Consider the following 12,429-nt stretch of genomic DNA (forward strand, 5'->3'; position numbering starts at 1 on the left):
ACAGACCCCGACTCATTCTGTTTCCCTTGTGTGAAATTAGCCACAGTTACATCCCCTTTAGGGCTCATGCACACAAATGTATTTTCTTTCCGTATCCGTTCCGTTTTTACGCATTACAGACAAGGATAGTACTGTTCTATCAGGGGCCAGCTGTTCCGCCCTGCAAAATCCAGAATGCACACGGACGTCATCCGTATTTTTTGCGGATCCGTTTTTTGCAGACCGCAAAATACATACGGTCGTGTGCATGAGGCCTTAATATAAGATGCCACAACACTTCCTTTGTGAAAATATGGTACAATTCATGCATCATACAAAGACAAGATGATACGATGAAAGGGGGCGCTGACCCACTACTTTAAAGAATAAGTACATTTATTGGCTGAACAAACTGCACAATAGACACTTTCCCACAGGATATTTCACTTGTTTTTATTTTACACATATATAATAATTTACACACATATTAGGTCATTGCACAACAGATAGTGATGAGCAGCTATTACCATATTGGATACTGAAGCTTTGAGCCTATAGTCCTGTAATAATATGTTGTGATTATCAGTTAGGTTATGGACTGTAAAAGACAACCAGGTACATTTATCGTACAGGTGGATTTGCCATCCTGCTGTTTCTATGAGTAAGGCTGGGTTCACATCACGTTTTTCCCATCCATTTAACGTATATAAAAAACGTATACGTTAAACGGATGCCTCAGACTGAAACCATACAGTGTTACCTGTTCACATAGAGTTCAATTGTAAAGAAAAGAAAAAAAAGTATACTTTTTTTACTATTGTGTGCAGGATACAAGAACATGGCGTGCTGCCTTTTTTTTTTTTTCTAACATATACGTCAAACGGAGGCATAAAACGTGATGTGAACCCACCTTGAGATGAAAACAACCCAAATCTTTGTACCAACCCTGAAATTCAAACATGTATTATGCAAAGGGCTGTTCAGGGGGGGCAAAGGGCTGTTCTTTTGAAATAATCTCTCATCTAAAAAATCTCAAGAAATGTCTGATCCAATAACTATTTTCACTACAGCACTAGTTTAGTGATATATATCCATTCAGAAAACTCAGTCATGGAGAATAGCTGTTTTTTCTATGTAGATAGGGTGCTCATATGACCCCATAATTCATAAATAGGACATAGATGTAAAGGGTCAAATTCTGTATATATCTATCTTCACATACCTTAAAGAGGATTTCCGTGATTTATATACTGATGTCCTATAATAAAGACATGCCATCAATAATCAGACCAGTGGGGGTCAGATACCCCGCACCACCACAGATCCACTGTTTGGAAGAAGCTTGGGTGCTGCAAATAGACACCAGGGCTATACAGCTCCGTCCATTGTGTAGTACAGTGCTGCGTCCATTGAAGTGAATGGGTGCGGCACTGCAGTAACCAGCTATGCCCACTACATAATGGACAGAGCTGTGTAGTTTCACCACTGGGGCTACTCCCAAACAGCTGATCAGCCGGGGTGCAGGGTGTTAGACCCTGGCCGATCTGATATTGATGGCCTATTCTGAGTATAGGTGATCAATATAAAAATCCCAGAAACCCTGAAGTCCCTATTCAGCTTATGAAGAGAATCCTTTAAAAAAAAACAGAAGCTAACCAAGCGATCAGATGATCACCATGGGTTTGACTTCTCTACAACCTCCACCACCGCTGGTGGAGGTGGTGGATTGGGGCATACATCTAAAGGAACAAATTCTGTACATTTGTTATTGTACATTACTCAAAGAAGTTGCCTCCCTTTTATAAACAGAATCTGGCACAATGATCAGTTCATCACTTATGGCCTGACTTCTCTGTAACCCCCACCAACCTAGATGATCAGCTATTATCACTGAGGGATGACATGTCTGGCCCGATATGCTGTAGGTGAAATGTAGTATTGCATAGCAACCATTCAACCAGAACAAAGAACCGCTCTTCGAGTCCGGCTCTCCACTTTGGCTCATAGAGGGACATCTGGACAGAAGTTGCCATTAATGAGACAACTCCATAAAGGTTCCTTTATAAACCACATATTAATGATCAGCGAATTAAGAAGTCCTTCTTAATGATCTGAGGAAACTTCTGCCCAACGGAAAAGGAACATTATTCTTGCCTGTTAACGGCTCTCACAAGACTTGTGCACAAAGGCAGCAATGCCTTATGTGCCTTTTACATTTACCCTTCGTGCTGCCAATAATGATGATTTTTAAGGTGGCACAATTAATCAAAATCAACCATAAATGATTGTTTTATTATTTACTGCCGATCTTTCTCTAATTTACAGTGGTAAATTATATATACAATTGCTTGGAGACCAACAAACCATAAGGATAACTGGGCCGTGTAAACAGGCCTATACTGCTATATGGCTAAGGATCACCTCTGTCATTTTAAAATGCTTTCATGTGCCAATACCCTTGAGTTGGAACTAATTTGTCTTGATAATAACAGTCTTATGTTTAATAATAACAGTCTTATGTTTCCACCTCCAAAACTAGACTTTTACAGTTGTTACTGGGTGTATACATGAATAAGTCTCCACGCATTTACAGTATATGAAGATATGCAAATGCTGGGGAACCACAGATATAAAGGAAAGTATAGTAGCTGATAATAATTCTCATAAAATGAGACTGACTCTCATCTGACAATCCAAGGAATCTTCCAAGGAATCATCTCTTTATATAGAATATGCCTTCTTCAGAAGAAAAGCTTGAAAGAACATTAAATGCTTCTTGTTTAGGGTGCTGATGGAAAGTCTACAAGCATAGCCCCTCAATGTAAGTTGCCTTATTTTTCTATTGACTATAATATACAAATATAGTCTTTCATATATAATATTGGTATTGTTAGTGAGCAGAGCTTGCAGTCACATTAGCAGGAACATAGTAGGAATCTAGATGCCACGTCCACATGACTGTGTCCTGATTACTTCCTTGGCATCTGGTAAAATGCTTGAGTTACCTTTGGTTGTAGACACTCTCTGAGGAGCAACTCTCCAACATCTACAGCTTCAATGGTCACGCGTGGTACTTTACATACATCAGCCCATACACACTCCAGACCACTGCATGTGGGTGGGCTTTGTGCGTTGACACCACCTAGTCTTATTGCCTTGTGAATCATCTTCAGCTTTTAAGTCCAAGAGTGAAAAAAAGCACACTTGTGTGTTTTCCAGCTGTCTTTTCCTATGCCAGGCATGTCCATGATTATTGTGCTGTCACGTTACTTTGTAGGCCTTCCTGGTCTTCTGTCACATAAATGACACCACTATTAACAGCCACATAAGAAGTGTGAAAGATGGAGCTGCAGCACCTGGTAGTGAATGAGAAGTCGGCGTTTTCTTGGAGGAAAGGACAGACATAGTATTAGTTAATGCTGCCTGCTTTTACTGAAAACCATGAATGTTAAAATCATCCTTATCCCAATCTGATATTTATGTTAGACAGTATGTATAGTTTCTTAAAGGGACACTCAATATTCATAGGAAATATTTAGAATTTTGGGCTGTTTTCTGTATTTATTTCAGCAGTACTATACCACTGAAAATTAAATACAAAGTATTGTCTTTCTGTAACTGTGAACTCTGAGATAACACTTCTATACAGATAGGGATCCCTCCCATTCTTATTTTACTGCTGCTGTAAAGGAAAGATGTTAATCGAAGGCTGTCTCATGATAATAGTAGGTGTAGAATTGGGATAACCGTATGACAGCCGTATTGCTCTCTTGATAGGCCTAGATTAGATTATCAGTGTAAAGTGTAGTGTTCTAATTGAGTCAGTCATCCACCTTCCCTCTCTCACCACAGTGAATGGCCTGACTGAGAAAGTCAAGCGAGACTGTTTGCCATGCTAAAAGTCCAAACAAAGAGGAAGTTAAAAAGCCAGGACAAGTAGAATTTATGGAGTGGCTACAAAAATTATTTCTAGAAAAAAATGTACCCATTTTTTTATTTTAAAAAATGACTTAATATTCACATATAGGCTGTTAATATGTGATAATATAAAATGTTGATGGGATTGTCCCTTTACAGCCAATGGCAATTCATGTGTTTTGTACCTTTTTATTCCACCTCTCCCCTACAATCTCCGTTTTTATGATCACCCTAATTAATAAAGCACTCCCTATAAATCACAGACTGGCTGTGACTGGTCTGGTAGTATACTAATTTGCATTCTTTACTTGATTTAGCCATTTATTCATATTCCTTACAGCTACTTCGTGAATTTTACCAACTGCAGCTATTATGGTCCTTCTTTTTGCTCTTTCCCTTTTACCCTGATGTCCTTGCATTTACATGCTGATGTTGAATCCTGTCACTGGAGATAAGAGGGGGCGGTGGCAGGGTCGAGGGAAATGAGTGCTTCCATTGTGGAAGCGCTCATCTCTCTCTATTCAACCGTATCACCATTCTCAGGACAGTGATACAATTAAATACTGTGTCAGGGCACGGGAGCAATGTCTCCCTGCACCTGTTCCTTCTGATAGGCTTAGTGACTGTAGTCTATCAGAGGCCGGCGCAAGGCGGCGCAGTGACGCCATCATCATCGCCAGGCAGCGTACAACGCCATATTTTGTACTGGCTCACATTATAAGGAGGCATTTTTATACTGTCACACGTTATATACAATTACTTTTACTGTGGGACCATGGGGAACATTATTACTAATATGGGTACTATAGGAGCATTATTACTTCTGGGCAGGGTGGATCACGATTTAAATCACTAGTCAGTAAGGCTTGATTTAAATCATAGTTTTCTACATAAAGACTATTTATTGCTGGTATAACTTATAATATGCAAGTAGATGAAGATTTTTAGAATACCAACTTTTCATATTAGTTTGATTAGGTTGATTCTGTATTCATAGGTTTATAGAAGTTAGGATTAAGGTATTTTTCTCAACTCTGTTCATGTTATAACATTTTTGCTGTGAAGAAGAGGCATGTGATCTCTGCTGAGTCAAATTCAGTTTTGAGAACTGCAAAAGTAAACCAAGCCAACATATACAGCCTTATTCTACATAATTAAAAAACTAATCTTTATTTCATGATGGAATAACCTTTGGATGGTAATATATTTTCCTCAAAAAGCATTTTATAAAATAAAAAAAAGCAGATTTAAATAAAAAAAATCTGATATTTTTCTCCACCCTGCTTCTGGGCCACAGTGGGGACAGTAGTACTGTTGGGGGCACTGTAGGGGAAATATTACTACTAAGTGTGCTCTGGCAGATAAATATTACTATTGGTGGGACTTTCTGGAGCACTATTACTGTGGGGGGCACCCTGGCACAGTATCAGCTTAGCAGTTATTTTTGAGGGACATTATGTTTGCAACATTAATATGGTACTAATATTTTCTAGTTTCTACAGTACAGTATTGGGGAGTACTGTGGACACAGTATTTGAGTGGCAGAATAGGTTTGTTCAAAAGGCATGAGGATGATGGAAAAGTAGGAAACGAAGATGCCTGTTTGTCAAACTCTGCAGAGACATGATGCTGTTGAAAGAAATAATCCTTTAACAAGGAAAGGGATTAAAAAAGTTTAATGGAGTTTCTTTGCCCTCCATCTCACAGACAGTATGCCTTACCTGATTTTTTTCAGCGAGGACAGCTAAATCAGTATCACTTTTCCCATCAGTAGGACTTTTCTGGTCATCATTTAATGTCATTGGGAGGCTTTGGTTAAGGTCTGGGCTAATCGCTTTTTCTGTAGAAAAAAAGGAATTAATGATGTGCTTTTAAGGTATCAAATCATACTAGTAGCCTTCGTGAATAAACTAAAGCTAATGTCTAGTTTAGATCTGAATGTAGTCACTCACTTATCAAACCAATGCATCCAAGTCCATCCCCACTGCATTAGTGAAGATTTATCATCTGAGTATAATTGTTCTACCTATGCAAAATGTAGCGGTATGTATGGACCCCCGTCCTTTCTCTGTAACACTTACAATCTATAGGATTAGCACAAAACTGATCAAATGTGTGTATGTACTGAAAAGAACCCGCCATGTCTTCACAGAACTGCAAATAGCTACATACCTTTGTAGCGGCTTCTTCACGGACTCTGGTGCATTTTTAGTTTTCCTCTAGCTGCCCCATTTTGCCCGCAATCGGTGTCATTAGTCATAGCTACTTGGGCAGTCTCCACGTCCCAGTGTCAGCGGCTGAGATGACTTTATATACACTGGGCAGGGGAGACAACCCACCAGACAATTCACTAGTATCGGGCGCTGAAAGGGGGAGGCTTAGTCATTAAGGATGCAGCTGTAAAGGTACGCAGCCAGTTCTGTAAGCTCATTACCCCCTTAAGGTCTCATGCACATGACCGTTGTTGTGGTCCGCATCCAAGCCGCAGTTTTGGCGGCTCGGGTGTGGACCCATTCACTTCAATAGGGCCGCAAAAGATGCGGACAGCACTCCGTGTGCTGTTTGCATCCATTGCTCCGTTCCGTGGCCCCGCAACAAAAATATAGCATGTCCTATTCTTGTCAGTTTTGCGAACAAGAATAGGCATTTCTACAATGGGCCGCCCATTCTGATACGCAAATTGCGGAAGGCACACGGGCAGCTTCCGTTTTTTGCGGATCCACGATTTGCGGACCGCAAAAAACGGAACAGTCGTGTGTATGAGGCCTAAATGTGTAAATCTGATCAATATGAAGAATCTGATTGCTGCATTTTTTTCCTTAGCATCTATGGAGGTTTCATAGTTACACAAAACTGAGGGTCTATCTACATGGGCTAATACACAGGTCAATGATTGGGAACAAACTGCTCATTCCCAATCATTGCCAGCTTGTAACAGGTGCATTTACATGCAGTAATCTTCCCTTCTTTATGGGCATTAATGAAATCTACTGTCATCATTCATCCCCATACAGGTTCATTGATAATTTTATATTCATGGTTTATAGTTTTATGTACCGCTTAAATGAAGGATTCAGATTCATACACATCAGACAACTTTTTTTTTTGCCTTAGCAAGCATCTTCACAGTCAATACGAGCAAATATACACAAACTAAAAGTAGTGAATCCCCTCTTCAAGTCCTCGTAGGAGTATGAGTGCCCTCATTGTTCATCAGAATGTGTGTACTCAGAAAATGACCTATTGTTTAAATATAGGTTAAACAAATTTTTTCTGAATTTTGGGTGAGTAACATCTCTCTCTCTCTCTCTATATATATATATATACATATATATATATATATATATATATATATATACATACAGAATCCACAATTTCAGCCATGCCTAGAAAACTCTCTCATGTAGAATCCGCACTGAAATCCGCAGGTGTTCGCAGGCAAATCCGTGCGGTCAATCCGCATCAATTGGTGCGGATTTTCTGCATGCAGATTTTTACTAAGTGAATGAAGAAAATCCAGTCTAGTAGAAAACTAGCTTTTAAATTATAGGATTTTTGTGTAAAATTTTATTTTTTATTTTATTTTTTTATTGTATAATCGTAGATACGCCTGCCTACACAGGGCTCTGTATCGTCAAGAATGTACACGATGCACATTTACATAACACAACGATTATATAGATAGTGACATGGAAATAAAATAAAAAAATCTTAAAACAAACATAAAAACGTGGTTTAAAGAATAGGTCATGTTCAATGACACATTCCCTTTAAATTAACTGATAGAAGCTTTATAGAGGGTACTCCTGACATGTCTGTGTTGCTAAATAATTTTATTCCCCATGCAATAACAATTCTGGAGGATCTTTTCTTATAACTGTCTTTTTAATATGTCAGTTATTGCTACTAGAAGCTTACTAATGACTCTGCAGCTTGGGGTTACCCGTTAGGGGAAGCATCACTGCAGCCTGACACTGTCCAGTCACTGCCGCCAGTGTCAGACTGTGCAGGGACCCCCCTCCAACTGGTAACAGACGGCTGCAGAGTCATTAATAAACTTCTAGTAGCATTAACTGAAGACTGAAACGCCATAGAATTAGAAGAAAATATGCACCAGAACGGCTATTGCATGGGGAATACAATTATTTTGTAGCACAGACATGTCAGAAGTAAGAGTCAGTTTTATTTCCCAGCAAATATGATTCTGCTCCTCTTCACTATTTTGTTGGGTTAGAGAAGTAACAACTGCTATACCTAATCATAATTGCTCAAAATAGCTGACTCTCTCTCCTTACCCATTAGTATATTGTAGTGCTATTTCTTAACTGTATTAAGAATTTCATCCCTAGATGGGAGATGCTGTAGAAAAGAAATGCCATGGCAGGAAACTTCATTTAAGAATGAATTGCACACAATAAGCCTAAGATCTTCTATGTCCACCATGAGTAAAGATCTGAAATCACTGGCTCCTTACTATACCTACTAAATGGAAATGATCTCCATCTCATAACCTCATGTGCAGAAACAGTAGTTGAGCAAAACACTGCCCACCTAGTGGAACAGGTCAGTGGCACACATGTATGACATGTGAAGGTCTAGAGAGTTACAGTACCTGCACAGGGAGCATGATTTCACCTAAAGTGTCCTACCATAAGGCCATTCCATAGCAGATAGTGATGGTGTTTGTGAGTACATATTAGGATTTTTACTTACGGAGACACTTGTTGGAAGTGAACATCCCAAGGAAGGCATCGCACTCTTCTAGCTTATTAGCACTACCTTCACAGGTGCACCACAGTGATGTGTCCATGCTTGAGTTGTTAATGAAGTTGGGAGTGACTGAAGTACCTGGTTGAAGGATAATAAACCACAAGTTTCATACACAATAATTAGACAGTGTATTATTACTGAGTAAATGGAGAGTAAGAGAGTTGGTGGCCTATGTCCACAATAGTATTATAACTACGGTATAGTCATTGAAAACAACTAAATCTCAGCCGCGCCAATTCACTTTCAAAGTATCTGAAAATGTTTACTCTGCAATCAATATTATTTTGCAATATTCTCTTTTAGATATTCAACTACATGAGGTCTCCTCTTTTCTCTTCTGAGAACTGGGACCATGTCTCAGAATCGATCCCCAGAGTTCAGACCCCAATATTGGCATTATTAATTAATATGTCAAAAAATGTTAGAAGCAGGAAAGCCATTAAAGGTCTTATGATTCGTTCTCACCAATCATCCTAATGTAGGACTTTATGCATGGATCATATTGTCCTGGAGAACAGCCTTCTCTGTTTTTCTCAAACAGGCGACACTGTTTCTTGTAGTCCAAAAGACGAGATCTGAAAGACATCAAATTATAGTTGCAACTTATGTGAAATACATCCATTCTCTGTTGCTATGTCAGTCAGGTAGCAATTATACAGTTTTTTTTTAAAAATCAGATGCATCATACTTGTCCTCTACAGGTGTCTACAGTTCTTCTTCCTGAATCCTCTATAAACCTGCATTCTGTGTGGCTGTTTTCTCAAAGGGGAAAAGTTGCTGCCAGACCCTTCTAACAGCCGCTTATCTAATGCGTGACCAAAGAATTACCCTGACATACGCCCACCAAATGTTTATGCATTTATTTGACAACTTCTTTCCTTTTCATGGAAAAAAAAAAAAGACATTTGACAGCCCAGCCTGTAGTATCTAGTATTCTGCACTGCTCAGTAGTACACTACTATGATCATGCGAGTCAGCAGGAACAATTTCCACTGCAGAACAAGGTCATCTTTAGTGGTTTGTTAGAACCATTAGAAGGCTCTATTATACAAGGAGAACGTTAGAGTCATTATGACTACTATTATAAACCATTAGTCCATTTCATATGTATATGTCTCAGAACCTAGTAGCCATGAGTTAACACTTACTGTATGTCTAATCAGTGTTCTGTTTCCTCATACTTCAAGGACCCACCAAATATGTGGTATGGTTCCCAAAGATCCATAACGGCCATGAGAAAATGATTATATAATCCCTTCAAATATACTTAAAAGAATTGGGTCCAGGACAAAGGATGGGACGAAAGGAGCCCAAGGGGTGTACACTGCTCAGTACCTTACATTAGGGTATGGACTAGATTATAACGAAATATGACTGTGTGTCATGCTATCTTTATTGTCAGCTATTCCTGGAGATTTTACCTTTAATAATGACCTGGCTATAACAATTGCAAAAGTCCTCACCTGCACAAGGTATCGCTCATGCAGGAGTCGTAAAGTGACAGGCAGTTTTTCTTTTCCTTTTCCTCAAAAGAGCATTTGGGCACTATAATCTGGCGTCGGCGATCTCCACAGCTTTTATCCTGATCGCAGGGGCAAAATAGGAGTCGCTTGGTAAATTCCATGGGGATTTTTTTAATAAAGTTCCTGAGGTGATTGTGACACTTCCGCCGATCACAGGAACCTTCAGCTTTTATGGAACTGCAGTGCATGACATATTCGGTCTTCAGAGTTTCACACTTCTCAATTGAACTGCAAATATTGGCCTCATGTATACAAGCGTTGGAGGCATCACTGAGGTCAGGCTCTGAAATGAAATATTACAATGACTGTTTTAGTCAGTTAAATAGTCTATACCATAACAAGTACACATTTTCAGATTCTGGTCAGGACAAAAAAAGGAGCAGCTGCCTCTGGCAATCAGTCATATTATTCTTTTATAGGCTGACATGCAATAGAGAAATGATAGGTTGGATCCTGGTTGATACTGGCATCCGCTCCAATGGCCACACTGGTTTTCTTATTCAGTATAATGCACCGTGGGGCACATTTATCATAACTGTATATCACAGAGCTGTAGGGTGGGCTGAACAGGGTAGTGTGTACCTACTTCTAGTTGTACCAATACTATATGCTTTTCTCATATCCTACTAAGTTGTTTTTAACAGTTTTGTGGGAGGCGAATGCTCAAGTTTTTGCCGTTTTATCCAGAACTAAGCAAAACAAAGCCCCCATCCTACTATAGTCACTGGGAAGAACATTCCCTTCTGAACCCACACAGCAGTTGCACAATTTGACTGGATCTTCCATCCTTTGCAATATTAATGATAACATAGTATATGGAAAAGAACTATGCTAATCTGGACACTGTCTATGATTTTGTAAGAGGACCACATCAGTAAGTACTGTATATTCCTGCGTATAAGACTACTTTTTAACACATGAAAATCTTCTCAAAAGTCGGGGGTCGTCTTATACGCCGGGTATGGCGGGCGCTGCAGTGCTGGGACGCCCGAATTATCAACAGAGAGAGCCCGGGCTATTGCCTTGTATCCCCAGCAGCTGAGAGCTGCGATGTAACCCACGGCATATGCCCCCCCTGCGCTGTACCTTGTATACCGCCCCCTGCTCTGTACCTTGCATGCTCATTGTACCGCCATCCTCCCGGTCGCTCGCATCTAGCTCCTACGCATGTGCGAGATTTCATGCGGCGAGCGTGGATACACGGGATCCTCACGGCCGCTCGCTCCTGCGCATGTGCGAGATCTCCGTGCGGCGTATCTAAGTGCGGCGCAGATGGGCATATGTGAATGTGAATATGAAGAATAACATAACAAAAACATGTTCAGGGTATAGGTGGCACATGTTTAGGGTCTGGGAGGCAGGGAGGGAGGACAAGGAAGGTGGTGGGATGCAGGGATGGTGGTGATACCATGGGATGGCGGTGGTACCTAGGGATGGCAGTGGTATCTAAAGATGGTGGTGGGATGCAGGGATGGTGGTGGGATGCAGGGATGGCAGTGGTACCCAGGGATGGTGGTGGGATGCAGGGATGGCAGTGGTACCCAGGGATGGTGGTGGGATTCAGGGATGGCAGAGGTACCCAGGGATGGTGGTGGGATGCAGTAATGTACTGCTGTGTGTTGAAAAAGGGGTAGTCTTATACGGCGAGTATATCCCAAACTCTATATTTTCAGTGTAAAAGTTGGGGGTCGTCTTATAAGCCCAGTCGTCTTATACGCCGGCATATACAGTATATTAGTGGTCACCTTTCACCTCTAAATTGTCAAACAGTCAAGCACAGTAAGCACCAGTCACCACTGACGGACCAGTAACTTGAGGAAAGAGGAAATATTTGAGGGTCTACACTACCATTAAACAGGACTACTTCATATCTGCTTCATCTATCACTGTTGTGCCTGGTAGAGGGCCTGAGGGGGAAGCACATCCCTTTTACTGCTTTTTAAATGTTTGTGTCATGCAACGTCCCCTCAGGCCCTGTACTAGGCAAAACACAGATTGCCCTTTATTTGCAGTGATCTGTTTCATTCAGGGTCAGAAAAGGTTGTTTGCTGCTGGATCTGATGGGCCTTGTTATGGATTGGGCCCATTACTTTAGCAGAATCTGAGTGCTTTTAGAAGGTTTATTGGTGGCATTGTCCAACCTTGAGGCCATCCTGTTAACCAAGATTTAAATCCACAGGCAACAGCAAAAATAATAGAAAAGCAAGATGCATATATATATGATTATAATAAAGATGGA

General features: G+C 40.4%; 1 protein-coding gene across 1 annotated transcript in view; it reads right to left on the minus strand.

The window, feature by feature from the left end:
- Positions 1 to 419: 419 nt before the first annotated feature.
- The window catches only part of GFRA3 (GDNF family receptor alpha 3), a 61,758-nt gene continuing 49,748 nt past the window's right edge, over positions 420 to 12,429 (minus strand). Inside the window, exons 4-8 of the mRNA XM_044277368.1 lie at positions 10,131 to 10,473; positions 9,133 to 9,242; positions 8,611 to 8,745; positions 5,619 to 5,737; positions 420 to 3,363 (exon numbers count right to left, since the gene is read on the minus strand). Coding sequence (XP_044133303.1) covers positions 3,274 to 3,363; positions 5,619 to 5,737; positions 8,611 to 8,745; positions 9,133 to 9,242; positions 10,131 to 10,473 — 797 coding nt within the window. The 3' untranslated portion in view covers positions 420 to 3,273. The remainder of the gene's footprint in view (positions 3,364 to 5,618; positions 5,738 to 8,610; positions 8,746 to 9,132; positions 9,243 to 10,130; positions 10,474 to 12,429) is intronic.

This window comes from Bufo gargarizans, chromosome 2 (genome assembly GCF_014858855.1).
Source record: "Bufo gargarizans isolate SCDJY-AF-19 chromosome 2, ASM1485885v1, whole genome shotgun sequence".
Taxonomy (NCBI): Eukaryota; Metazoa; Chordata; class Amphibia; order Anura; family Bufonidae; genus Bufo; species Bufo gargarizans.